This window comes from Nannobrachium achirus (assembly GCF_963921795.1).
Source record: "Nannobrachium achirus genome assembly, chromosome: 9".
NCBI lineage: Eukaryota > Metazoa > Chordata > Actinopteri > Myctophiformes > Myctophidae > Nannobrachium > Nannobrachium achirus.
Window position 1 is genome coordinate 38,523,381 of NC_137818.1, and position 26,050 is coordinate 38,549,430.

Below are 26,050 nucleotides of genomic sequence, written 5' to 3' on the forward strand. Positions count from 1 at the left end.
GCGCACACGTGCGTGTGCATGTGTGTGTGCATACGTGCGTGCATGCGTATCTCACTTTAATTAGTCATGACATGTTAGATATACAGTATGATTAACTGTTGATGATATGTAACATCCACAAGGAATGAATATAAATCAGCAAAAGGAAAATAATGCTTAATTACCTGATGTAACAGTATATTAATGTAACTGATGATCATAATATTGATGTCGATAGTGCATGTTTGAACAATGTCACCAAATTGCTTTTTTTCCCCGGTTTTGACACACAACATCTTCTGCACCGTTTAAAGATTTACTGATTATGTGATGATTCATATTGACCCCATAGATTGTTTCTTGTCCATATAACAATACATTGCTGTGACTTAGTAGGCCAAATGAACAGAACACAAAGAAAGATTTGCAGATTGTACTGATGTAACATTGTTGTTGTTTTGATATGAACATGTAAGCTTACTCTATGAATAATAATGAAAACATATTGACTTAACTTCAAAGAAAGAAGAGGAAAAAGAACACTAAAGAAAATGTTAAATTCTGAATTACACTATAGAGTCATATACATAGCATACTGTATATCTTTTCAATAATACAGTTCAACGTCACTTAACATAAACGGCCAAGGATATTGCAATCTTTTTAAATATTCTGCCATATCTTAGACTTAGACCATTGCTTGCTTCAATTTAGAATAAGTCGCTATTCTAAACCATAATGGCTGCACAGGCAAATCAGAGATCCACTGGTGAAGAAAGGCACTAAATAATTTATAGCTTTAATCTGCTCACTGAGGTGTGTGGTCTATGACAGTAATTATAAATGCAGAGAGAAATTATAGCTGAATACTTTAACTGCATTAGGAGTCATCTGATGAACAACGTGATTGCCTGCTCATTTCCAACAATAGGGGGCAAGTCGGTGTCACAGTATTCAAATCATCACAGTGCCCATGTGCTTTTTCCCATTTACCATCAAATGTCAGTTGCCTGTTATAAAACAGATCTGATGGGCGGAGGTAATTGGAGACTTGATTGCTTGAAAAGAGATGAATCGCATAAAATGTTTATGAATTTAGCAGGCAATTATTTTTAATAGGTTTGAAATAATAGAACTGGAGGAAATATGTTTAATTGTTATGATAACACAATGCAGCAGCAGCATCAGCAGCATTCACAGTAAAGCAATAAAAGCTGGCAAGAATATATAGGGTATCTTTGAGATGTATCTAAAATTCAAAAGGTAAGAAAGAGGATGTACAATATGACGATGTTGTGCATTGTCTCATGCAGTAAGTGTGTTGCCTTTGTGGGTGCAACACATTGGATATGATAAAATCATCTTAAGAATTGGTTTTGTTTGTGTATGATAGTTGAGGGCAATGTGAAACCAAAACGTTAGATTGTACCAAAACGTTAGATTGTACTAACTTAATTTTTAAGTGAGTTATATAAGGTTAGCTGTAGCTGCTTCATAATAATGTATACACTAATTATCGTAATTTAAGGGAAACAAACACACGCAGCACGCACGCACGCACGCACGCACGCACGCACGCACACACAATTTATGTATGTATGTACCGTATGTATGTATGAATGTATAAGCAGTATATTCAAAAACTGTTAAGACTTGAACAATTAAAGGAATACAAGCTGTTATCAAATGTTAACTCTTTATTTGAATAGGTAAAAAAAGGTGCAGGTACCATGTCTTGCTGTTATTCTTTTGCATGAAACACACTGTTTTCTTCCCGTAAAATATATTTACATGTGAAATATTCTTGTTTCCAAACTATCTAATTTTTTGTTTTAGTCATATACAGAATCCAAGTCTAAACTGGTGATTAAACATTTATTAAAGTGCTTTTTTTCTGTTCTATCATTGCAACACAAAACATCTTTACATAGCAATACACTGTACAGTTCAGTATGTGTGTTATGTGTCTGGCTACCTGTTTTAATAGCTGCACATTTATGCAGGTGTATCGTATCACAGAAGTTGTAAAGTACAATTAATTAATTACTTGGTCTTTGAAATACAATTGAAACTTGACATATCATACAAATAAATAGTAGTCATAGCCAGAGCTATTGCATGCAAACATCAGCAATTATGTTTCTTCAAGCAGTAATACGTTTCATTACTGGTGATGCAATTGAGCAGGGTGCAAAGATATCTTTTCACTGTTTCCTTATACAATGTCTAACCAATGTGTCGTAATTGTTGTACTCAATGAAATGTTTTAAAAGATGCATACTATACACTGCTACTTGGAAGGAAAAAGAACGTTGAAATATCTGACCCGTGTATTAAAATCAAAACAACAAACCAAAATGTGACAGTAATTAAGAGCTCTACTCCCTGTCCATTTCCACATATTGTGAATGGTTGTCAGGGGATTTGCTGTGAGTTTTACTCAAGTGTAGTTTGACTGCATGGTTACTGGCAAATGTCCTACAGCAGAGTTTACATCTGAACTTTGAGTCAATGTCCTCGTCTGTGACCAGGGCCTCTGTGGCCCGGATACTGAGGACCTTTGACAGTTCTGGCTCCTCCACCTTTGTGAGGTGCTCTACTGGCATTTTGCACATGTCTTTGATTTGGAACCCGAGATGGGATTCCAGGTGGGAAATGAACAAGGGAGGCGACCTGAACTGGGATGCACAGTCATTACAGTAGAAGATGGGGTGGCCGGTATCCATGCTCTTGAGGAATTTTGTCCCTCCGGTTTTCCGTAACTGGTATTTTACGTTTGCTAACCAATGGCTTATGGTGGTCATAGACAGCCCAGTGAATTTGGAGATGTGCATGCGTTCCTGAGGGCCGAGATCTGAGAGTAAATATTTACCCTCAGAGGTCTGAAACAGACTGGAAGCGAACTGCGCTTGGAGGATGAGAAGATGACGAGGATTCCAGTTGGACTGTCTGCCTTTACGTTTGTGGACGGAATACACCTCGGCTGACACGTCCTCGAAGCGCCTGACATCCGATTCCAGTTTCATGGTGGGGATCCTTGCTGGCATGGAAGCTTTTGGTGTGGTGGCTTTGGGAAGAACTTTGACCATATCAGCAATGTCAGAAAGAGCATATTTCTGTGGCATCGGGGTGGAGGGCTGTAGCAGAGAGGAACTCGACTTGCTATGCTTCGATTTCGTCAGATCTATCGGCTGGTCATCACTAACAAACAAGAAGGCATTGTTAGGTCTATTTCTAACAGGGCTTCCAAGCATTAGAGCAGGTTTGTCATTGCTGCGGTTTATTTCTGTAAAAATAGACTTGGTACGAGCAGATAGTTTATCGGCTCTTGAATGGTTGGGCTTATTTGCTTTGCCCAGGTGATTGTTCAAAACCGATTGCAGTGCGCTAAGAGGATTTATGCCAAGAATATCCGGTGTGTCACTGAGGAGCTCTGAAGCAGCACTGCGTCCATTGCTGCCAGTGGGGCTTGGTGTCTTGCCTCTGTCAGAGAAATCTGGGCTCAACTTCCCTTTGATCGCTTCACTCCCTTCATTCACACAGTCGGCATCAAGCTTTGAAGAGGAAGAGGAGTCATCCTGACAATCGCTGTCATCATTCTCCGCCAGATCAAACTTAATGTGCTGACTTTCTTTACCATCGCTAATGCCAACCTTTTCTGTTTTGATGTCCACGGTTTGATGCTGTCCCGGGGGAGTTTCAACTCCCACGGCACCTTGGTAAGATTTCTCCTTTGGGGCGATGGGCCTCAGCTTGTGGCTGAATGTCTGCTTTAATGCAATAGGGGGAGACGCTGAGAGGGGGGCGCTTTTGATGATCCCAGAGAGTTGATATGCAGCATGGATGCTGGGGTAGGCACTCCAGCTCGGTGTCCCTGTTTGAGCTTTGTTAATGGCAGAGGCTACTGTGTTGGCTAAAGACTTGAGGATGTCCCCTCCTCCGCCAGAGCCCTGTTCAAGATCCTCCTCGCGGAGATAAGGATATTTAAAAGCCCCTTTGTCTGCCTTTTGCTCACCACCCTCTTCCTTGTCGTCTTTAACTTCAGCTTCTTCCATTTTGTCAGACGTGCCTTCCCCCTGGCTGTCCTTCTCATCGTCCCTGGGGGAAGTATTTTTCGGAGACACCTTTTCTCCCTCAGTTTCGTTGGCAGCCGGCTCTGCTAAAACCTGCATTTTCTCTATGGCCAAGGGATCGAGAGCTAACTGTTTGCCCTTCTTGGAGGCTGAGTTGGTGACTTTAATGAAGTGTCCAGTAACCATCATATGAGTGGTGAGCTGTTGAAGGGTGTCGTGTGAGCTCCCACACTCCATGCACTTCAGAATCTGAGACTTGCATGTCTCAAACTGCCAGGTGTAACTTGCCCCATTTTGGTAGCCATAGCGGTTATTGTTGGCATTTGAAAGGGCGGCGGCTCGTTGTGCCTCAGTGAAGGCAGACAGGCCAGTGGTGGAATCTGGGGAGCAGGGCCGTGCAGCCTCAAAAGCCCGTTTCTTTGCTGGTGGCAACAATTTTGGCGTGAGTACTGGGATGGGCTCTTTTAAAGGCACTTTTTGGTAATGCTTGGTTTTAATCATGTGGACGCTCAAGTCCTGCAGCGAGTCAAACGAATGGCCACAGAACATGCATTTCAAAACCTTTTGTGCGTCCTCCTTTCCTTCACTGTCATGGTTTCGTTTGCGTGATTTGGAGGATGCTGTTGAGGAGTTGCTTTGCTTGCTGCCGTGGTTGTTGTCCTGGTAGTGGCCACTCTTGTTCATGTGCACCGTCAGCTCCACCAAAGTGTCATATGCCGCACTGCAGTCCTTGCAGCGGAAGCGGCTGGCGCCAGTGAACACTGAGCCACAGGCCTTGCTGCTTTGCCTGTAGAGGTGGACAGAGCTGAACAGGTTGGGTTTAGACACAGGCTTTGGGGAGAGGGTCTGCTGAAAGGTCTTGGAGAGTGCGTCCTGGTGCCAATCGAACTCGGTCTTGGCACTTCCGTTGGTGCTGTCGCAGTTAGCCTTGCTGGTGCGTTTGCCCATTTTCAAGTCCATTCCGATCCCTGTCCAGTAGGAATCTGAGAGAAAGTTTGCATAGACTGCCCTCATCTTCTCCAAGCTGCCCTTCATGTCCTCCTTATGTTTTGAGCTGCAGCTTTCCTCCTCCTTTAGCCTCTCGCTTGGGGAGGAGGTTTTGAAGTCCGACAGGCGGTCACTGCTGTCGCTGAGACGCGACTCCAGCTCTGCATCTTGATTGGACAGGACACTAGCGGGAGAGTTCTGCTCGTTGTAGCTGTTAGTGCTCTTGTTGTCTGCGTCTTTGTCCTCTGAGACCTTGGGGCTGGTCTTCTCGGAACACTCGTCCTCAGTCTGTGCGTCACTCTCACCCTCTTCCTCCACAATGGAGTCATGAACAGCGTCATCGTCGGGCACGTATTCTGCAAAAGAGGGAAACAAAGTCTTAAAAGACATAAACTACGTTGGAGAAGGAAATATTGGGTCTCACTTGTAGTGCTTTTCACTACAGTGACTATTTATTACATGTAATTATATAATTATATTTTTGTGATTACACAATGTGACTGTGATTAAATGTAAGACATTCATTCATTTTTCTATTATGGTACAAATATTTATCTCATCTGACTGGAAATATGTATTTCCTTGATATAGGGCTGTAGGCTAATAGTGAGGCAAGCATGCACGCACACACGCGCACACACGCACACACATACACACGCGCGCGCGCACACACACACACACAAACACACACACAAACACACACACACACACACACACACACACACACACACACACACACACACACACACACACACACACACACACACACACACACACACACACACACACACACGTATGAAGCCAGGCAAGACTGCATAATGGAGGTTCTTTGGTGTGCTGAGAGGGTCAACAGTATGACTGAACATAATGCCTGCACTAACAGTCTGGTGTTACAGCTCCATGTGATTCACGACAGGCCATTGACATAGAGCTGTGTCAAAGGTTTTCTTGCCTGATGTTGAGATGTTTACAACAATCGTTGGCCACTGAGTGACAAAAGCCAATTGATTAACTTGGGGCAGGCTAAATGACTGCAAATGACCTATTCCAGTGTGATTATGTTTGTCTCTAAAATGCAACAGAAATGTAATATATATATAATATTTTTGTCTATCATCTTGAAGCCACTATTTGACACAATAGGGCAATATTATACACGCACGCACGCACGCACGCACGCACGTTGCACGCACGCGCACGCGCACACACACACACACACACACACACACACACACACACACACACACACACACACACACACACACACACACACACACACGTGCAGAGAGATATAATATGTCTCACCACAAGTCTGCTCAATAACTTAAACTGCAGGGGATGAGGGTATTGGTTTATAATTGGCCTATATCAGCACTAAAAACAAGCACACATTTTGGTCTTTATTAAATGGTCTCTACATTTGGACATTTGGCAAACATAAATTGGTTTTGTTAAGAGTTGAAAATTGGAATAATGGTGACAATAGTGGGAATGATGGGAATGGTGACAATAGCAGTGGAAAACTGGTTTAATTATCAGTATTAACACTAGACAATCACACAGAAATTCAAGAGATTACCAGCAATCTGTCACGTCATTATATTCTCCTTGACAGCCTCATAAACAGCAATTACTTCTTTCATTATTCACCTGCTCATTCTCCCAACTCATGGAGCACAAATGTTATCGCTTCAATTAAGCAATAATTAAACAACAGTATTTTCTAATTGACATATTTACCATCATCCAATTAGCAGAACCTCAGATTCAGCATATAGGTCTGATTTCGTGTTGCTGCAGGATTTTTACTCACGATAACATCAGCACAGCTAGAAAAAAGAAATTGTCCTTCCTGACTGTCAAATACTATTGATTTGAAATTCTTTCAAATCTAACCACCCTCCCAAAAAAGCCCACGTTGACAATATCACAACACTATTTGCATATCTTTTTGAAGATATCCTGCAATAAATGCAGTTTGTCAGTTTTGTCACACATCTGAGCTGTATTTTCCACCTCATGTTGGGAAAATGTGCATTTTGGGAGACGTGTGGCAGCTGTGCCCCGAGTTAAATATGAATGGGACATAACAGGCCTGTCCAGGCACTTACACGTATGCATTTCATGTGGTTAATATTTCTCTTTTGAATAGAGGGCACTCCATGAGGGGAAGGCTGAAGAGGAGCACTCAAGAGCTCCACATTGGGCAGTCCTTCTTCGCATTCTGATTTCTCTTTTTTTTCTCCTCCTATATCAATATTTCACAAGTGCCTTCAGAGAAACCCTGGAGGTGAACTACTTGCCAACTAATGGATTGAGATGGGAGATGGGACTCGGACATTTCAAAACAAACATGGTAGGATGGGGCCGGGCCGTTAACAAGAGGCCCGCGCATACAGAATACACCCAAGATCCCCCCATGTGCCGTGACCCTGATCTACCGCAAGAGAGACGCTTCAATAATGGCCGTCTGAGGAAAGTGATGGCCTCCGAAACGCGTTTGATGCTGAGATGGGAGAGTTGTACAGAGTACAGAGGAATGTTTTATTTATCATCTTATATATAGTTTTTCACAGAGGAAAGGAGAGTGCCATTGGTTATGACAAGCTTCCACTTGATGTCTTCCACTTCTCAAAAGTCTTCAGTGGGACTGAAGGATCGGTTAGCCAGGACCTAAAACTGGGGGAATGAGCACTTTCCCTAGCAATAGTATATTCAGATTATCTTTGAATGAATGTTACATTCAAGATGAAATAGAAAAACCCTAACAAAGGGTAAAAGACAAAATTAATAGGTCGACGTTATTATCCTGTTGACTTGAAAAGAACAACTTCAAACAGCTCACACATGTACATTTTTGTCTTATCTTACTATTTGAGGACGGAATTGACAGAGATAACCGGCTGCCTTCCCCACTGTTCTACCCCTTTATATCAGATGCCCAGAGTAACAGAAATCCAGAGGCACCAATTAACCTTCTGGCAGGGATCACTCCAAGATACCCGCGTGTCCAACTCCTCCTCCCACATCGTTTGTAACTGTGCCTCACCAGCCCTCAGCCTACGACCAGTGTTGCCAAGTCTGCTTATTGTAAGCGAGTTTGGTACAAAAATAGCAAAAATAGACGATCTACAGGCTCAGAACGCGCTGTGATGCGACGTGTTGTGAGCTTGCCTTGTAGATATTGATATTGTGATACGTGTGCTACTTTTTGTGTGACACTGTAGTATGGGCATTAATTTACGGGGGGAAAAAAACATAAAAAGTTGAAATGTGGAGATATGAGGTTTCTGCCCGACAACGACGATACTGTTCTTAGCTGACCTGAGTCCCCTGCTAGACTCTATACTACTGTAGGTCAGCTAGTGTTTCCCTCTGCACCAATCTCTTGGCCGAATATATACAGTAGCAGATCTACAAGCTCACAACGCATTGCGTTACTAGTTACAACAAGTTTTGAGCTTGTAGATCTAATATGTTTAAAATCAGAATAGGGACATTGCCATTGTGTTATTGCAACAGATTACAACAGACACATATTGAAAGTACAACGACACATGGGATATACCAGCTAGGTAGCCAGTAGCCACTGTACATCGCCTACTTGCACGTGAACCTTTATTCGTGAACAGGAAAAAGTAACTTTCTGATACATACAGTAAGTCGAGTGTTAAAAACTCCAGTGGAGGTACTGTAACAGCCAGCCAAAATAGCCGTACAAAACATGAGGCCGGTTCACCATGCCTGAGATTTAGCATGTCATAAACTGCTGTAAAGCCTCCAATCTGTGTCACTACAAATTTATATCTTCAGACACGCATATGCAAAGGTCAAAAAACCTGGGGTGTCCATCATAAATCAGGTACTTGAAGTGTTTATAACATTAATCCGTTAGAACAGACTCCTGGCATTGGAAGGCCTGGATTTCCAGAAGCAGTGGTCTATTTCTGTGCCAAGCGCTTTTTCCCCCCTACATGTTGAGAGCCCAACTAACTGAGTAGGAAATTGAGGAGGTTGGAATCATATTACCACTACGACAATGACAGTAAATGGCCTCCTTGACAATACATACAGTATACAAACAGACTCGATTGACATCTTTCAGCATTTGTATGTCCATAAAATACACCCCGCATTCCCTTTATGTAACCGACACTACTCAAAACACGCCAATCATGTGTGAAAACGTCTGTGCCAGTCCAAAAAAGGGCATTGTGTTTCCAGTATTAACGTAGCAGAAACTTTTGTAACAGTGAGAACATCAACATTTATCCCTCGGAAGGTCAACATTTCCTTCATTAATCTGACAAGCCAAAGTGAGTTAGCAGCCTGAGGGGTTTAGCTAATGGACAGCTGCAATACCCAGTGCAGGACTTTGTGAGCATCAGAGGTAACACTATCTTCAGAGGAGATTGGGTAATTCATAGGTGCCAGTGACAGGTCTGCACGTCTGTGCCACTTTCCCCGGCGCTCTCTGCTTGTCTCAAGCTACAGTTTTTGCTGCTCGCAAATCAATATCTCTTTTTACTTCCCATTGATTGCCTGGCGGTGGGACCGACCTAAGCAGGACTGTTATGACATTTCTAGATTTCCCCCTGTCCTTGGAACAATCAATTACACGCACATGGCAATCAAAACCTCTTTGCAAAATGAACCTGCTCTATGACATTTTCATCTCCCGGATTTATGCCATGTAAAGGGGGAAAAAACGAGAGAGAGAGAGAGAGAGAGAGAGAGAGAGAGAGAGAGAGAAATTGAGACAGACAGACAGACAGACAGACAGACAGACAGAGGGGGGGGGGGGCTTGCTGTCTAGGGCACGCACGTTAACAAAGCGTGTCTGGGCTAACTGGTCTCTGGACTGTTTCAGTCTGGTCTGTTTGCCACATTCTCTGCTACATTATATTCTAATTTATATGTTGTATAAAGACAATGGTGTACAGTAGCTTGCCAACACAAACTGATTTCCAAGCAAATCTCAGCTGGTTCGTAGTTTAGAATACTTGGCAAACTTCATCAGCAAACCACATTAGGATTTCAAACAAAGGCGTGAAGTAATACAACTATGAAAGTGTCATACTTGTCATACAACGTGTACAGAAGAATTAGTCACCACAATTTGACAGCTTTGGCATGTTATCATAGAAGGAGACACACATGCCATGCGGTTTAATATTTGACTATATGTCAGGTGACCATTGTACATCAAGATCTCCGTGATGTGCTGTCACACATTCAGAGGATAGTATGACATATCCTCAGTTAATTCTTAACTGGATCACATGAGAAATGGTAAAGCACTAATTCAGAGCCCCGGAGCGTTCTGTAAAGATCTGTAAACACCTCACTTCATTGTTCCCTGTCAGGTTACACACACACTCTCCCTAAGCCCAAGGACAATGTCTGTAGAATAAAGAGAGAATCATTGGATTCAAGCTGCTGCCTTTGATGAAATGTGTCTCGGGGTTAATTGATATCACAGAATGAGATTTCTTTTAAGTAGGAGTGTGAGTGGATTGCTCTCACTTCCATCTGACCCCTTGTTTTGTTTCAACATTTAGACTTATGAGTTAAATGACTCCAATAATGCTCTTAACTGATTTAGCAACGTGACCGACAAACCAGCTCACTCTAAAACATGCGATTTAGAATATATGTTCTGATTATAGTAAGTACTGTGTTATACGTTATGGCCAAAAGCAACAGAAGAAATCCATTGCTTGAATGTTGTATAAAAAATATAAACGCTCAAATGCCACAAAGTGGTTTTGCTTTATTTCTCTCAGGGTTATACAACAAGACCACGAGACAGAAAGATTAGTGTTAATTTTCGTATGCATGAAGGGGATGTTACTTAAAGCGCATTACTTACTTCACTAAACACAAGCTATTCATGCAGATAAATGGCTTGCTTTCATACAGCCTCAAATTAAATATTTAATAGTCCAATATAATCAAATATAGCCTCCACATCTCAAGGAAGACACGGGCAACTTGAAGACAGATTGAGAACGGAGCAAATGGCAGGACGTGCTCAGATGGACCCAGAGCCAGATTAATACGATAGGATCACGGATATGACACCATATCCTGCCATCTGGCCGTTCATTTGGGCAAAAATCATCACAATAATTATGGCAATTAATCAAAAATGTTTTCACAACCAGCATTCTGTTAAATGAAAACCGGACAAACTTTAGAGTGCACGTGCAGTCAACATCCTAATAAACACAAGAAATAGCCGATGGTTGTCTACAGTCTAAATCACCATGTTTCCACAACCTCTGGTTGTATTTATTCTGGAGATATGTGATTCTTTTTTTGTGTGTGAATAAGAGCAGAGAGGGGATTTCCGGAAGTCTGTGTCCTGTCTGCAGAGTGACTGTGGACAGTGATCATGATTCTCACATAGCCACATCAGGTCGGGTTGCCTGCTGGCTCCAGGAGTCCCTTCCTTTGTGATGTCAGCGAGCCAAACACTGCTCTTTTTCTGATGCCTGCTAGAAGCTTCTGCTCCGAGACGCATCACTCGGCTCGCTGCCTAATTGGAAGTGAGCGGTGGGAGAGCATTGCAATCTGCACTCCAGCACCTAAGTCATCACTTTGAGCATCATGCCACAGCCACCATGCCACAGCCGCATGCAGCCGCCTGGCACTGCATCTCGCCAGAGGGCCTCCCCATATCGGGGGCAGGTAGAGAGACACTCTGCCCCAACCCTTTTCGCATGCTAGCAACACAGAACTCTGAGGATATTTCTTCTACTACAGATGAAAGAAAAAGGATACAAAATATATGAGCGGTTTAGTAAAGTCTAGGCCTAGAATTATTGAATGCTTTAACCATTGAAAAATAGCAGATATACAAGCTCCAGTTGACGATGGCTGGCCAGATTGCTGACATAGAAACACAGGTTTTTCAAAAAATCTTAGAAGGATTCAAAAGACACTTATAGAATCGGGTCAAAAATCTAATTTTCACGATTTTTCAAAAATAGCAGATCTACAAGCTTGTATATCTGCTATTTTTCAATAGTTAAAGCACAAAATAATGATACACAAATACTGTGTACCCGTTCTAAATGGGTCAAGTGAGAAATCTGTTGCATGACAAATACACATGACTATCTTCTATTCATACCTTTCTATCAAGTAGCAATGCCAAATAATCATTTGGCAAGCATGTAAAATAAATAATAGACATTAACCTTGCAGCCAAAATATATAGTGTGTATTTGTTTGATTAGCGATAATCTTCTTTTCCCCCCGACTGAAAAGTTCCAGTTGGGGGAGCAGTCACAGGGTGTATTTTCCACTAGCAGCAGGAGGGGAGCAGCCCGGCATTGCAGCCTCTCTGTCACTTGGTTTCTGAAGAGCCTGTGACATGGCTCTCCAGGAGCGACATGATGAGGTCTGATGGTTCCTTTCTGCAGAATAGCAGTTTACCCCTCATTCACCCTTATCAGAGAGAGAACCCATCATCTTACAGTACGCCACTCAAGCCGCCGCGCATATTGGAGCTGACCAGTCAAGCAAACAGGGCGGTACTAATAAAAGACCATCTTGCTTCGGTTCAAATTTCCCTGATTGAATGTCAGTCAGGAATGTTTGCGTGGCAGCGGGAGGAGAAAGTGGGCCATCCTTTAAAGGACCACTGCCTTGCACACATAAGGCCTTTGTTCTGGCTTTATGGGGCACTGAGTGGTGGGTACAGTATGATGACCTACACTTGTCTCTCCTGCTGCTTTTCATAGCCGCTATAGTTTAACTACATAAACAGCAATTACATTCTGATTTAATCTTTGTCTCTTATTGACACAAAATGTTTTCTTTTATGTGATTTTATTTTTATTTGGTATTTATTTGTTGTTGTCACATTTGTCGTTTTCACAGATATCAAGATCAATGTAGCACTTTACTTCATCACAATATTATTATTTAAAAATTACTATAGTTATTTCACAAGATAAAATAAAATCATACAAGCATTGAGGCAAGCGGACAGCGGTCGGTCTCCTTCACTTCTCATTGCATGGACTGCTTGTTCCACTTTGTGTTCCCCCGGAGATTAGCAGACATACGTACTGTATATATAAACTATATATATAGTGTATACAGTCCAAGCATCATAAACTTTGCATGAACCCTAAACGCCGGCCCTCCCAAACAACAACAGGCTTCCGTCAAGGTCAAGCCTTGATGAAACTGATAGTGCAGCTGGAAGAGGGCTGTGTGTATTCTATTAAAACAATCTGCATCTCTCAAACTCTTCCCTCCCACCCTTGTCCCTGTATGGATCTTTCATTAAGTTCTGGACAGGCTCCAGCCAAGGCTTTCCTTGTACAAGCAGTTTTGTGCGGTTTTCAGCAAAGGGAGGCATTTTTTCTTCACATTCCACGTTCATTAATAGTAGATTGCCACTTTTTCCCTTCATTAAATACAATGAGACTACAGAGTATATTTGCAGCAGAAGCGTGGTACTGGGACTTTCTACTGGGACCAAAGGCTGCTTCATGGCAAGCGTAAAGGGAGAGATGCAAGCCCCGCCAAACCTGCAGCTCTGTGGGGCGAGACAAGCAACAGTAAGAAAGGCAGAAATGTTTCAAAAACACCTGGCTCCCTCCGATCCAGATTCATTTTAATGGCAAATTTGTTGTCAAGCGTTCCCTGCAAAAAATGATTAGGGCCCGCTGTTTTCTGAAAAGTGCAAACTTCTGGATTTGCCTGGTGCGCGTTGTCACTTTGACAGCCCGCTCGGAGAACAATGGCTGCCCAAATAGTGAAATGTGTTGGCATCCAATACTTGAAAGTTCCCCCTCAAAACAGGCTTTCTGCTGTTTGTGGGTATTCTGCTGTGTTGATATCTTGATGTTGATTAGAATGAAGAAAGAAGTCAGTGAATTGGGCCCCCCCACTGCAAGCGTGTCACACTATTGTAAGAGATTGACAGTCTGTCCATTCACTCAATTATTTCTGTTCATAGACACTACTTCTATGAAAGCTGCTTAAAGACTACAGCCAGACTGCTTGAATTAAATTACTGGTAGAAACACCAATACTATTTAGTGACAGCAAGCTGGCTCAGTTAATATTGGTTTTATTACATGGACTGATGGTAGCGATAATCAGTTTATTTCTATATACTCTAAGTGTATAATTTAAGAGAATTGAACATTTCACAGAATGAAACACAGAAAATGTCTGTTGATTGTTGATTTAACTCTGAAAGTGTAAAAAATGGACCGGCAACGGTGCGCAATGTAAGCAACTTTGGGCGAATTAACCTGAAAGTCACCAACACCCAGTTTAATATGATAAAAACAAACAGAGGTGCCATTGAGTGTGTGAAACGGAGGGGGGGCTTTATTAATATACCTCACTGTATACATATTGTAGGCATTCAAATATTTCCAGTGGAAAGTCAAGGCCATAAGAAAAAAATATTTTCTCTGGGCTACATCCTCATTTAGCCTGGGAGCCATGACATTTCTATGGTGTTCAACTGTAATGGAGGAGGAGTGTAGGTGCCGACCGGCAGACACACGCAGGAGCCTTTTTTTAATTCATTGCATGGGAGAAAGTGGTTAATTTATTGAAAAGAAGGTAGGCGGACGAGGCAGCGGAATGGAACTGATACCCTGTGCGTGGCTGTAGGTTGTGCTCTGGGGGGGGGGGGGGGGGTAAAAAAGAAGGAGAAAAAAAAGAAAGGAGGTTGAGGGAGGCGGAGACCAGAGCGACAGAGGAACGGTTAATGGAAATGAGTGACAGGCTTTCAGAATGATTTACAACGGGCGGCGCTGCGGCAGAGCCAGCACTTGATGGATGATCCTGAAAGACGGAGACGAACCATAAATCATGTCTTTGAATCATTGACAGAGATAAAGGAGGGGGAGAAAAAGCAATGGCATTGACGTTCATTCTTCCAATAATGTACATTGACGAGTTACACTACGGAGCCTTAATTAAAAAGTGAACACGGGTCTTCTCCCCTCTCCCTCCCACCTTCCCCGCCTCCCTCCCTCCCCTCTCTCTCCCTCCCTCCATCTCCTCCCCAGCTATGCTCCTCTGTCCCCTCTCTTCTCTATGCTGATATCAATGGTAATTAAAGATGCAGCATCCCTGTCCCACAGCCTCTTCTTCCAGCTTCCCACAGCAGCCAGATTAGATAAGTGCTCTGCTAAAAGATAATGTCACCCCTCAACAATATCAATGTGGGTCCGGCCCATTTGTTTCTATGTCTAATGCAAATACACAAACGCACACGCAGAGGTGGCACAGGGAGAGAGAGAGACAAAGGAAGAGAGAGAGACAGAGACAGACAGAGACAAAAAGAGAGACATTTTCCTTAAAGGAATAATTTCTGACTCGAGAAACACATTTGATTTTTGGTTGTAACATGAAAAACAAAATAAATCAATTTGAACCACTTTAACCCTGGCATTAGGCAAACATTCAGAAAATATTTCAAAAATAGCTAATCTGAAAATGTTTAAAACACTTTGAAAACCAGGCCTACAGTATGTGGTTCAAAAATGATAATAGGAGGAGAGAAGTGAAAGTGTGTTTCTAACATCCCCACTCTTAGAGAATTGGGTTGATTCTGTCTTGAGTACAGATGGCACTTTGATAAACAGCAGAAGCCCTGTAGGAACAGGGTGCCTGAATGAGTGGCATTCCACATCAGCTGAGCTCTCTTAAAGTGCACACAATAGAGCAATGAGGTGAAAGTAATCCTAAACATCTGTCTTATGTGTCCTACACGCACAGGCTGTTTGTTCAAGTTCTAGGAAAGACATTAGCAAGAGGAGAGGGAGAGAGGGATAGAGGGGAAGAGAGAAAGGGAGAGCGAGGACGAGAGAGAGAGAGAGATATCAATTCATGCACTAGTTCTCCAAAGAGGTTAGGCATGGACTCTTGCTACCCAGGCAAACAAAATGGAGAGAACTGCCCTAGTAATGCTGATACTCAGATAGCCTTTCAACCCAGTGTTTTAAACCATATGAACCCTGGCATCTATATTCATATAGGCCTACTTGGGCATGTCAGAATAGGAACGTTTGGCCAAAATAGCCGATCTGCAAGCTCACAATGTAGATCGGCTATTTTCGGCAAAGAGATTTTTTTGTAGTGGGGAAAAAGGAGGGGGCCACGTAGCTAAGACCCCTGGAGGACCCCGGTCAGCTAAGCATACAAGGTTTAAGTGGTTCTGTATGCTACTCTGAATTGTAACCTAGGTGTTTATATTTGTTGGGTCTTGAGGACTTTTACTCCACTTTCGAAGGCGTCTTCGGAAATAATACCAAACTACAGAGAATCTCAAGTCAATATAGTGGGAACCGTTAAATGTGTTGTGCCGAGGGCCTCAGGGCAGGCTGTTGTTCATATGCCAGAAAGAACAAGACAAAAGTGATGGAAATACAGCAGGCCTGGTGCACTGTCCTACTTGACGGCTTGGGACAGACGGTCAACATATTGGGTATGGTGAATTGCTGAAAGACACAAAAAAGTCTCTCTCTCTCTATCTCTCTCCTGCTGTGAGAAGACATTTTGGCAGGCTAAAATGGAACTCAATGCACAATGGTCATCTAGTATTGAGAAGCTGTGGCCATAATATTGGTCGCACAATACACTGCTCTGATCAGTGTGTGTGTGTGTGTGTGTGTGTGTGTGTGTGTGTGTGTGTGTGTGTGTGTGTGTGTGTGTGTGTGTGTGTGTGTGTGTGTGTGTGTGTGTGTGTGCGCGCGCGCGTGCGTGCATGGGAGTGTGTCATTGCACATGCGCGCATGTGTGCACGTGCGTGCATGCGTGTGCAGTAAAATCTTCATCGACCAGTACGGGTCCATTTGGAGTTACACGTTTTGGAGTTCACGTGATGAATTAAACTGTGAATTACTGTGTGCGTGTGCATGCGAGTGTGCGTGCATGGGAGTGTGGAGGCTGCAGCATAAAAAAAAAGCTCACACTCAAGCAGCAGCACTTTTTTGAAAATCATTTTCATCTGAAGACTTGGAGGTTGTACATATCATGTCTGATCGCATCCCAGCATCAAAACATAGTTTGATGGACACGTGAAATAATTACTTGTCATTCATCTGTCGTGTACTCCTCTCCCCTCTGTTATTGTTGTTAAACATGTTCCCCTTAACACTTTCTTCCCCTCACCAAACTCAAAAAAAGCTCTGACAATAACTTTCAAGTCACGGATAATATGTTTCAATCAAATAAAAACACAAAACAATCAAAAATCCAAATCAAAAAGGTGATCCTGTTTACCGTGCTAAGCGCCGCGGTGTCACGTTTCTGATAACGGCCCATTAAGCTGAATGAATCAAAGGGGGTTTGAGCTTAATGAACTTCTGGGAGTCTCAGTTGTTAGTGGACTATAGTCTCTGTGATCTTAAATGGTCTTAAAAGATGATCCATAAAGTAATGAAGCTAGCTCTGCCGTTGGCCCCATGCCCGAGGCGGGACATAATCAAAGTCACAGGGGAGGCCACTGGACCAACTCTTCCCTCTTTGTACTCTCTTTTCACAATAAAACAAAACAACACATTCTGAATCTGAATATTCTAAATCAGGGGTCTTCAACGTTTTCAGGCCCAAGGACCCCTTAGTTGAGAGAGAGATGAAGCAGGGACCCCACAACCTTTTCATAGATTCCATATAGTTTCATCGTTTGACGGCACGATCATCAGTGTATTTTGGATTGTAAATTTGAACCGTCAATAATTAATTAACTTAACCTTTCACTCTGTACTTAGTCTGCTCTTTTCCCCCTCTACACGAAAACTCTTTGCCAAAAATAGCCAATCTACAAGTAGATCTGCTATTTTTGGCTAAAGTTCTCCGAATATGGACGTTGGGGTTCAAGTTTCTATCACTCAAAGATTTGGAGGACCCCCCTGTAGTAACTAGGAGGACCCCCTAGGGGTCCCGGACCCCCTGTTGAAGACCCCTGTTTTAAATATTTGTATTCATAGGCTGTGCTAACTAATAACGGAACGTCGGCTGGTCTCACAAAACCAGTGAGAAAGCTCTCGACCTACTGTGGTGCGTGGAGAGGCAGCGTGTAGAAAAAATGTCCCACCCTCTCTCTCACTCTCTCTCTCTCTCTGCCTCTCCCTCTCTCTCTCTCTTGCTCTCTTGCTCTCTCTCCCTCCCTCTCGGACGCTTCTGCCCTGGACCACCGTGCTCGCTGTGTAGCAGCACATGACAGGACGATGCAGCTTCAGTCCTTGGACCCATCGCATTGTTTTTCTTGGACCATGGTGAAAGCAAATAGCAGCTAAAGGGCCCCGGCGCTCGCAGTAAAAACCAAAAACCCGTGCAGTCATTCATCAAAGCCCAGACAACTCGCTGCTCCCCCCACCAACTACCAGCCCCCCAAGGCACGGCCAGCACCCCCACACCAGCCCACCCCCCCCCCCCCCCCCCTGCCACACCACCACCACCACCACCCCCCCTCTGGGTTTTAACTAGGACTCCAAATAATTCCAGAAATGACAAATGATACTTATATCTCTGGCCTGTGCCGAATCAATAAGCATGCAGAACAACTATCCATCTTGAGAGGTATCGACAAGACGCGGCTCGACATTGGCGGAGAAGCACTTGGTGGCTTTATTCAAGAGTGGGATGGGAGGGAGGGGAGGGCGGAGGCCAGGGAGGAGGAGGAGAATCGGTATACACTCACTTATAAATTACAAATATTGCACTTCAGAAACCACCGGGCATTGTAAGCAATCAGAAACCTATTATGGAAACTGCAGGGTCTGGAGAGATTTAGAAAAATTAAGAAAATAAACAAAAAAGCAATGTCAAGAAGGACGAAGCGTCCTCCCACGGAATAAAGGGCATACTGGCCGGTGTGTGAAAATATGCATGACCTCGTGAACCGGGGACACTGGGTTATTTTGACAGGAGCACCTGCACATGTTTACATGGCAGTTGTGTGCTGGGTAAGAGCTGATGGGTGGCGATAGGGCCCCTCGCTCTGGTCCCCCGGCTGGGTAGCAGCAGCTGACAGATAGCACTTCAGAGCAGCTTTAGCTGCAGCTCCCCTTGAGGGGCTGTGATTGATGACTTGCACTGCCACCTAGATCCATTTTCTCCTCCAATCTGACTCCTCACAGGTAGAGTGAATACCCCGACTAGCCCTGTTTCCCTCTCTCCCTCCCTCCCTCCTTCCTCCTCTTTCTCTCTCTCTCTCTCTCACCCCCTCATCTCCTTTCAAGATTCAAGAGGGCTTATTTTAGCAGAGAGTTTACAAATGGAGTGAGTTAAGGAACATCTAGTTTGAGCAGCGTGAAAAAAAGAAAAACTGAATTTCAGAGGGAATCATTAGAACTTAAATGGCTCGCAGAGAGTCATTTTGACGTTGAACATTAGAGATCAGAAAGGGTGGGAAAAAATGCCTATGAGATGTTTGGAGGAACAATGCCATTAGCAGTGAAAATGTTAAGACCTGGGACCCCTGCAGGTCTGAAGGCATTTAAGAACAGTTAGCTTAGCCATCTGGTAGACAATTACACAGGAACAAACACACCGCCTCAGCAAATAAGGCTTGGCTCATCAATCACAGCAATGGCCAGAAGTTGGCCTGCTATTCTCCCTGATTTAATAACCCAATGAACTGCAGTGTTATCCACCACAACGAGGTTTTCAAGTCAACTGGAAAGTGTCTCACCATTAACGAAAGACTCATGGCATCGCAAGTTCACATGAATAATTTGAACAATGTTTTCCCATAGACCTTAACAGGTCCGTTTCTACACTCTAGTTAAATGAACACTCCAGTTGTTACTGTGTGCTGACATAAATAAACATAAAAAAAAGCTTTCATGAATGCACAGCCAATTAAAAATATGGTTTATTATTGTCTATTAAGTTTATGGAATTGCGAGGTTACAAGTTAAGGGATTTCAGACGATTCACTGTTGTTCCTTTTGTTGTTGTTTTTTCCCAGTTTTGAGTAGCTCACTTCATTAACATTTGCCCTGTGCTTTTAATTGCAATCATATTTCCCCATGGGACCCACTGAGGGATTGTCTGGTAATTGCGGATGTTGATATGAAATGATGACACGGTGTCAAGCCTTATGCTGAATTTACAAAACATTAAAGAGATGAAGGCAGGATGATCAGCCATGCTCCACAGCCGGGTACCACTAACCCCAATGAGAGGGGTAAGTATGTATATATTACATAGCCTATCGTCACTGTCGGGCAGAAACCTTGTATCTCCAAGTTTCAAATTTGTAATTCTTTTTGCAAAGTAAAGCACTGCTTCATCATACAAGGCCATCGCACAAAAGTAGTGAAAACAGCTGATCTACAAGCACACAACGCCTCGCGGTGCGAGGCGTTGTGTGCTTGTAGATCGGCTGTTTTCACAAGTTTAAAGGAGTAGTTCACCTCCTATCGATTACTCACCCCATCGAGACTTGAGTTCAATAATACTTTTTTGTTTTTGTCGCATTCCTAAGCCAATAATTAAATTATAATAAATGCACCCCCATTGAACTAAAACAAACTGTTTTGGATATACAAGGTTTCCACCCGAACAACGATGATATGCTGTATATAGTGCGTGCACACTGTAATGCATACAGTAGGAGACGCTGCACGCGGCTTAACCCAAATGACGCACGCTAAACTTTCACCCTCGAACAGTGGGAAAAGATCTCTGATGAAATGGATCCAGTACGTGGCTACCCCTAAAACAAGCGTCAAAAAGGCCAAGATAAAAGCCTGAATTTCACCTCGATGCAGGTCACTCTTTGTCCATTCCGCCAGGGTGTATTCTAAGCCAGCGAAACGTATTCATCTGTGTTTCTGGGTTGTGGCCTGCGTGGCCCGCTCAAAGAAAAGAAGTAGGCCATCACTGCGGTCTCCGATTCTCCTCAGTACACGCGTCACCTGCCAGCTCATGTGGCCCAGCAGAGATGTGAACAGGTCTGGCAAGAACCAAATGTTTTCATTTACCTCAGGGGCATCTACACTCTTCTTTAGCAGGCAACATGTCAAGATACCGGCCCGGGACTGTGGGCCTCTGGGAGAGGTCACACACTCAAAGCCGAGGCTCACAAAGCATCAAGATGTATTCCTGTGTGACCAGGGGTTGTGTCGGTGACATAGCCTAGAATGTACTCTAGCATATCGTCGTTGTCGGGTGGAAACCTTGTATGTCCAAAACCGTTTGTTTTGTATTTATCATTTTTAAAATGATTTAAACTAGTGAAAACAGCCGATCTACAAGCACACAACACCTCGCACCGCAAGGCGTTGTGTGCTTGTAGATCTGATGTGCTTGTAGATCTGATGTTTTCTGATGTTTGTAGATGCTTGTAGATCTGATGTTTTCACTACTTTTGTGCGATGGCCATATGATGAAGCAGTGCTTTACTTTGCGAAAAAAATTACAAATTCGAAACTTGGAGATACGAGGTTTCTGCCCGACAGTGACGATATATATATCGCCATTGAGTCACAAAAGTGAGAAATGTTGCAGAAAAAAAATTACCACGACATCAGAGCTGCCATCAATTTGAGATTTCAGATACAGATCAGATCAAAGGCAGGCCTGTGCGTTGATATTTTGTTGTTGTTTCCTAGCACTGTGAAACCTGAAAATGTACTTCAATACACCTTTATGCTCAGATTTCATATGTGTTCACAACATTTGATGGAACTACACTCTGCTGGGCAACAGGGGGGGTGGGGGGGTGGGGGGGTACTTCATAAGCTAACCTCAACACATCTATTTCTAGCTGAGGACTTGCTGACAGCACATTTAACTTTGTGATCTTCACATGAGAGACGGCTAACAGTGGCTGACAGTTGAGATGCACGGAGACCCGTTTTCCTATACAATACCCTATTGACATATCCATCATTTGATGAGAATGAGCAGGGTGGACAGGTACCAAAAAATATGGAAGACGTTTTTTGAATTCAAGCCAACCTTTGAAAATCAGTAGATGTCATTCTTATCACCCTAACAAAAGCACTCTTCCTGTCTAATCCTATTCCATAGTTATAAAAGGTTTGGTACATATGCACTACCTATACCCTATTTAGGTCATGTCATTATTAAAGGCATAGACACACACACGCACGCACACACACACACACACGCACACACGCACACACACACACACACACACACACACACACACACACACACAGAAAGAGAGAGACGATGCGTTTGTTTTAGTTCTATTTTGTAGATTGTGTGGACCCCATGTCTACCACTGTTTTATTAGGGATTTGCCCTTATTTTGAAACAAATAAATGTTTTCTCTGAATGGTTTAATTTTTGGGGGTATGTTAATTTTTCATGTACTGTATGTGTGTTTAGAAGTTAACAACTAGCCAGTAGCCACTATAACATTGACATTAGTTTCACTTTTGCCTTTGTCCAGTCGACCTGACTCATGTATATCGACTTTATCTACCCGTATACAGCAGTAGAGCATCGGTGCTTCTCAATACATTCACATTATATAGACGATCATTTCATTCAATGTTATTAATAAAGATATGGCTTATTTCAGCTTTAAGGTTAGTTTAACCTGCTGATTTGAGACCACATTTGATTTTTTACAGTATCACGTGAAAAGTTTAAACGTTACATTAGTTTTTGTAACTATCTGCAATGCTACAGTATCTATTGTGAGACCAGGTTGGGAAATTTGTCATCACTCTATTCAAAGTAACAGTAGCCACATCTATAAACATACCAAGGCTAACTGTTAATATGCAAGAGAGAAAGACTCTGACATATACTGTACATGGCTCACCAAATTCGTCAATGCAAACGTTTGAAAATCATATCATAGTCACACTACAATTTTTATAAAACGTGACCAGAGAGCTGACTTCTTAGCAAATCTGAAAAGCATAGTAACGGACTTGGGAGGACTAGAATCCACCAATCCCAAGTAAAATGCCATCATCCCTTCAGTATTTATATGAAACTAGTAAATTGTGTTTTTTAAGACATTTAATGATTGAGCCAGCCGGGGCAATTGGGGGAGCAAAGTACCAGCACCAAGGAGTTACTCATATCCCTGTTGAAAAACTCCTCCGTTTAATGATCCACCACTAAGGAGAGTCCCTGCACTTCCACAAGAATCCAAAGCCCTTTTCCCACAGCCTCTTTCAGTCCGTATGATAAATGACACCCGTCATTCTGCTGTTGCCAAACAGCACAGAGGGGAATTGTACTGATATATGATTCACAAGAACAGGAAATAAACTCTGCCTTTCTCTGTAGCTCTGCCTCTTGCCAAGTAGGACGGACCTGGACAGTGTCAGGGTCTCTCATGGCGGAGAGGCTGACGGCACCGAAACCCAAAAAGGGAATAGACAGCGGGATTCAAAAACTGAAGCCCCCTCCCCCCACCCCCACATCTACTGCTCTTAAAAAAGTTTGGAGCTGCTGGTGACTGATGAAAGACATGGCGGCCGCTGCGTTTTAGAATAACAGCGTTGTAGTATGGGAACTGACTTTAGGAGGATGAGAAATTGAAACATGCGGGGGCAACCTAAAGTGTGCAATTATCAAAAAGGGGGGGGGGAGGGTATAGAAAGAGCAACCTCCCTCTGCCCCCAATTACTATACAGCAAGTAAGGCTAATTACTGGGCCCTGATTATCTTAGATTTCTGCATTCTGAGAGAGAGAGAGAGAGAGAGAGAGAGAGAGAGAGAGAGAGAGAGAGAGAGAGAGAGAGAGAGAGAGAGAGAGAGAAACAGACAGACAGACTGACAGAGGTGGGGTGGGGGTGTAAAAAATAAAGAGTTTGGCAGTTCAGATAAGGCTAAACATACATAAGTGAAGAATAATCTATTATATAGATGGATTTGAATATTTCACCTTTTTTAAATGCATTCATGTCATTTCCTATAGAAAACAAATACTGTATATCATTGAAATATGCTCTGTACATGCTCAGATAATACATTTTTTTTTTTTTTTTTTGCTCATGGACTGGGTACTAGTAGCACTTATGTTCCTGTTCCTGTGTCTGTCTCAGGAGAATAGATAGATAGATAAAACAAGAGAGAGAGAGAGAGAGAGAGGGGGGTTCTATCGTGCTGCGTTGCTGCTGTGTGGCTGCGTGCCTTCAGGTCAGCCCCTTCAGGCCAGTACTCAGCGGTAGGCCTCCCACTCGGCCCCAGCGAGCAGGGATGTGCCCAGGGCCGGGACCAGCAGCATTCAATCACCCAGACAGCGACATCCTTTCGCCATCACCATCAGAGGGGCCCCTATGGGGGGACGGGGATATTTATGAGCGGAGCGTTCACACACACACGCCCATGCGGCTGCGATTCCACTGATATACTGTCGGCTGGACTGTGGGATGGAGCCATATAGTTCATCTCTCCTCCTCATTTTCAGCCCCTAACCGGACCCCTGTAAGGGCTCCTCTGAGCTTTGCAGGTTGGATCCGATGCAGGAAGCAGACATTGAACACGGAGCCACATGTAAATCTTATGTGCTTACTGCTTAACACATATATATATAAATAAAAATATATGTACAGTATCTGTAATGGTTATTGGCGCTGCAAGCCTGCAACGATAGCCATTATTAACTATTTATTGTGATTAATGCGAGTGAACATGACTGAGACGAGTGGCAGCCGATCCATTACGCACAGATTGCTGCTATTTGTTACAAAAGACACTTTCCGTCAAGCCCTGGCTGATGACTAGCATGTGTTTACCTAAGAGGTGCATTGTAATGCTGCTTTACCTTTGATTTCTGAGCCAAATAATTACAGAGGAAACCATGTCTAAAACCCTGTGGCAGATTGGGGAAGTGAATTGGAAATGGGTTCAAATTGTCGTTTCTGAAGTAAAGAGGCTACTTTGCACCACAAGGGGTTTCTTTCCTCAGGCAGGCCAGGGGATTAAAAGAAGCCATAAAAGGTCTCTGTAATGGCATCGGTAATGTCTTTGCTGCCATTAAAAATGGTGAGAAAAACATCTGCTTTGCATTTTTCACTCCCTCGCTACTCATTTGTCTTTCAAACTATCTGAGAGGCTGCCCTGGTTTCAATGCTCTCTTACAGAATAAGGTTATTCTTTTTTCTTTCACAAACTTCACTTCAACCTACCGATTGTTAGCTTGAAATGGGATTATACTGTATGCACAGCATTTGCACCACACAAATGTTGCCGCATGCTACGGTTTCGAATTTGCAAATGCCGAGCTAGTAGGTAAACTACAGTAAGTAAACTAAGTCATAATATTGCATTCGTGGTGCATTCATGTGTACTCATTACCACAATTATCAAGTATATTTTCAACACAATTTAACTTCACAATCAAACAGTGTAATTTGGCATGCAAGCTGAGTGCGGTTCGACAAATGCCTGATTTACAGTATACATACTGTAGTTGCACACAGGTGTAGCACACCTAAAATAGCAGATCTACAAACCCACAGTAGATCAGCTCAGTGATCTACTCAGTGTGTATACAAATGGAACCAAATGGACCCGTAGTTATGGGGGTCCTTGAAAAAAGAAATACAGTATACAGTATATAGAAATCTACAATTTGCCACAAACAAGGCCATGTCTTTATTTTCCACGGACAGAGTTGTCCGTGCACAGACATATTGATGACCCCTGCTATTTTTTACCTTCTCTTTCACCAAAGGACATGTTTAAAAAAAATGGCCGCATTCACACCCTGGTCACATAATGGAAGCCAGTGTGGAGTAAACACCTTGATTGCTTTATGGCTGGCCCCTAACCATCAGAGGTACACTGTATCCTTCCCCTTGGCTTCTGGGAAGCCTGGGCCCTGCAGTAATCTTTTCCCTGCTAACCCTTTAATAAACCACAGCCCGCTTCATTAGCCTCCCCTCACAGAGTGATTGATCGGTGCCAGTCACAGAAACCCCATCCTCTCGCTCTGCCTACCTCTCCCCTCAGCCCACTAAATAGGGCGCTTTTTCAGCCAAGCTACCACCCATCACACCATTAAAGGGGAGTATTCA

General features: G+C 43.2%; 1 protein-coding gene across 1 annotated transcript in view; it reads right to left on the reverse strand.

The window, feature by feature from the left end:
• Nucleotides 1–2,357: 2,357 nt before the first annotated feature.
• The window catches only part of tshz2 (teashirt zinc finger homeobox 2), a gene marked incomplete at both ends in the record, with an annotated part of 53,778 nt that continues 30,085 nt past the window's right edge, over nt 2,358–26,050 (reverse strand). The window contains one exon of the mRNA XM_080733550.1: nt 2,358–5,395. Within this exon, the coding sequence (XP_080589676.1) occupies nt 2,358–5,395 (3,038 nt within the window). The remainder of the gene's footprint in view (nt 5,396–26,050) is intronic.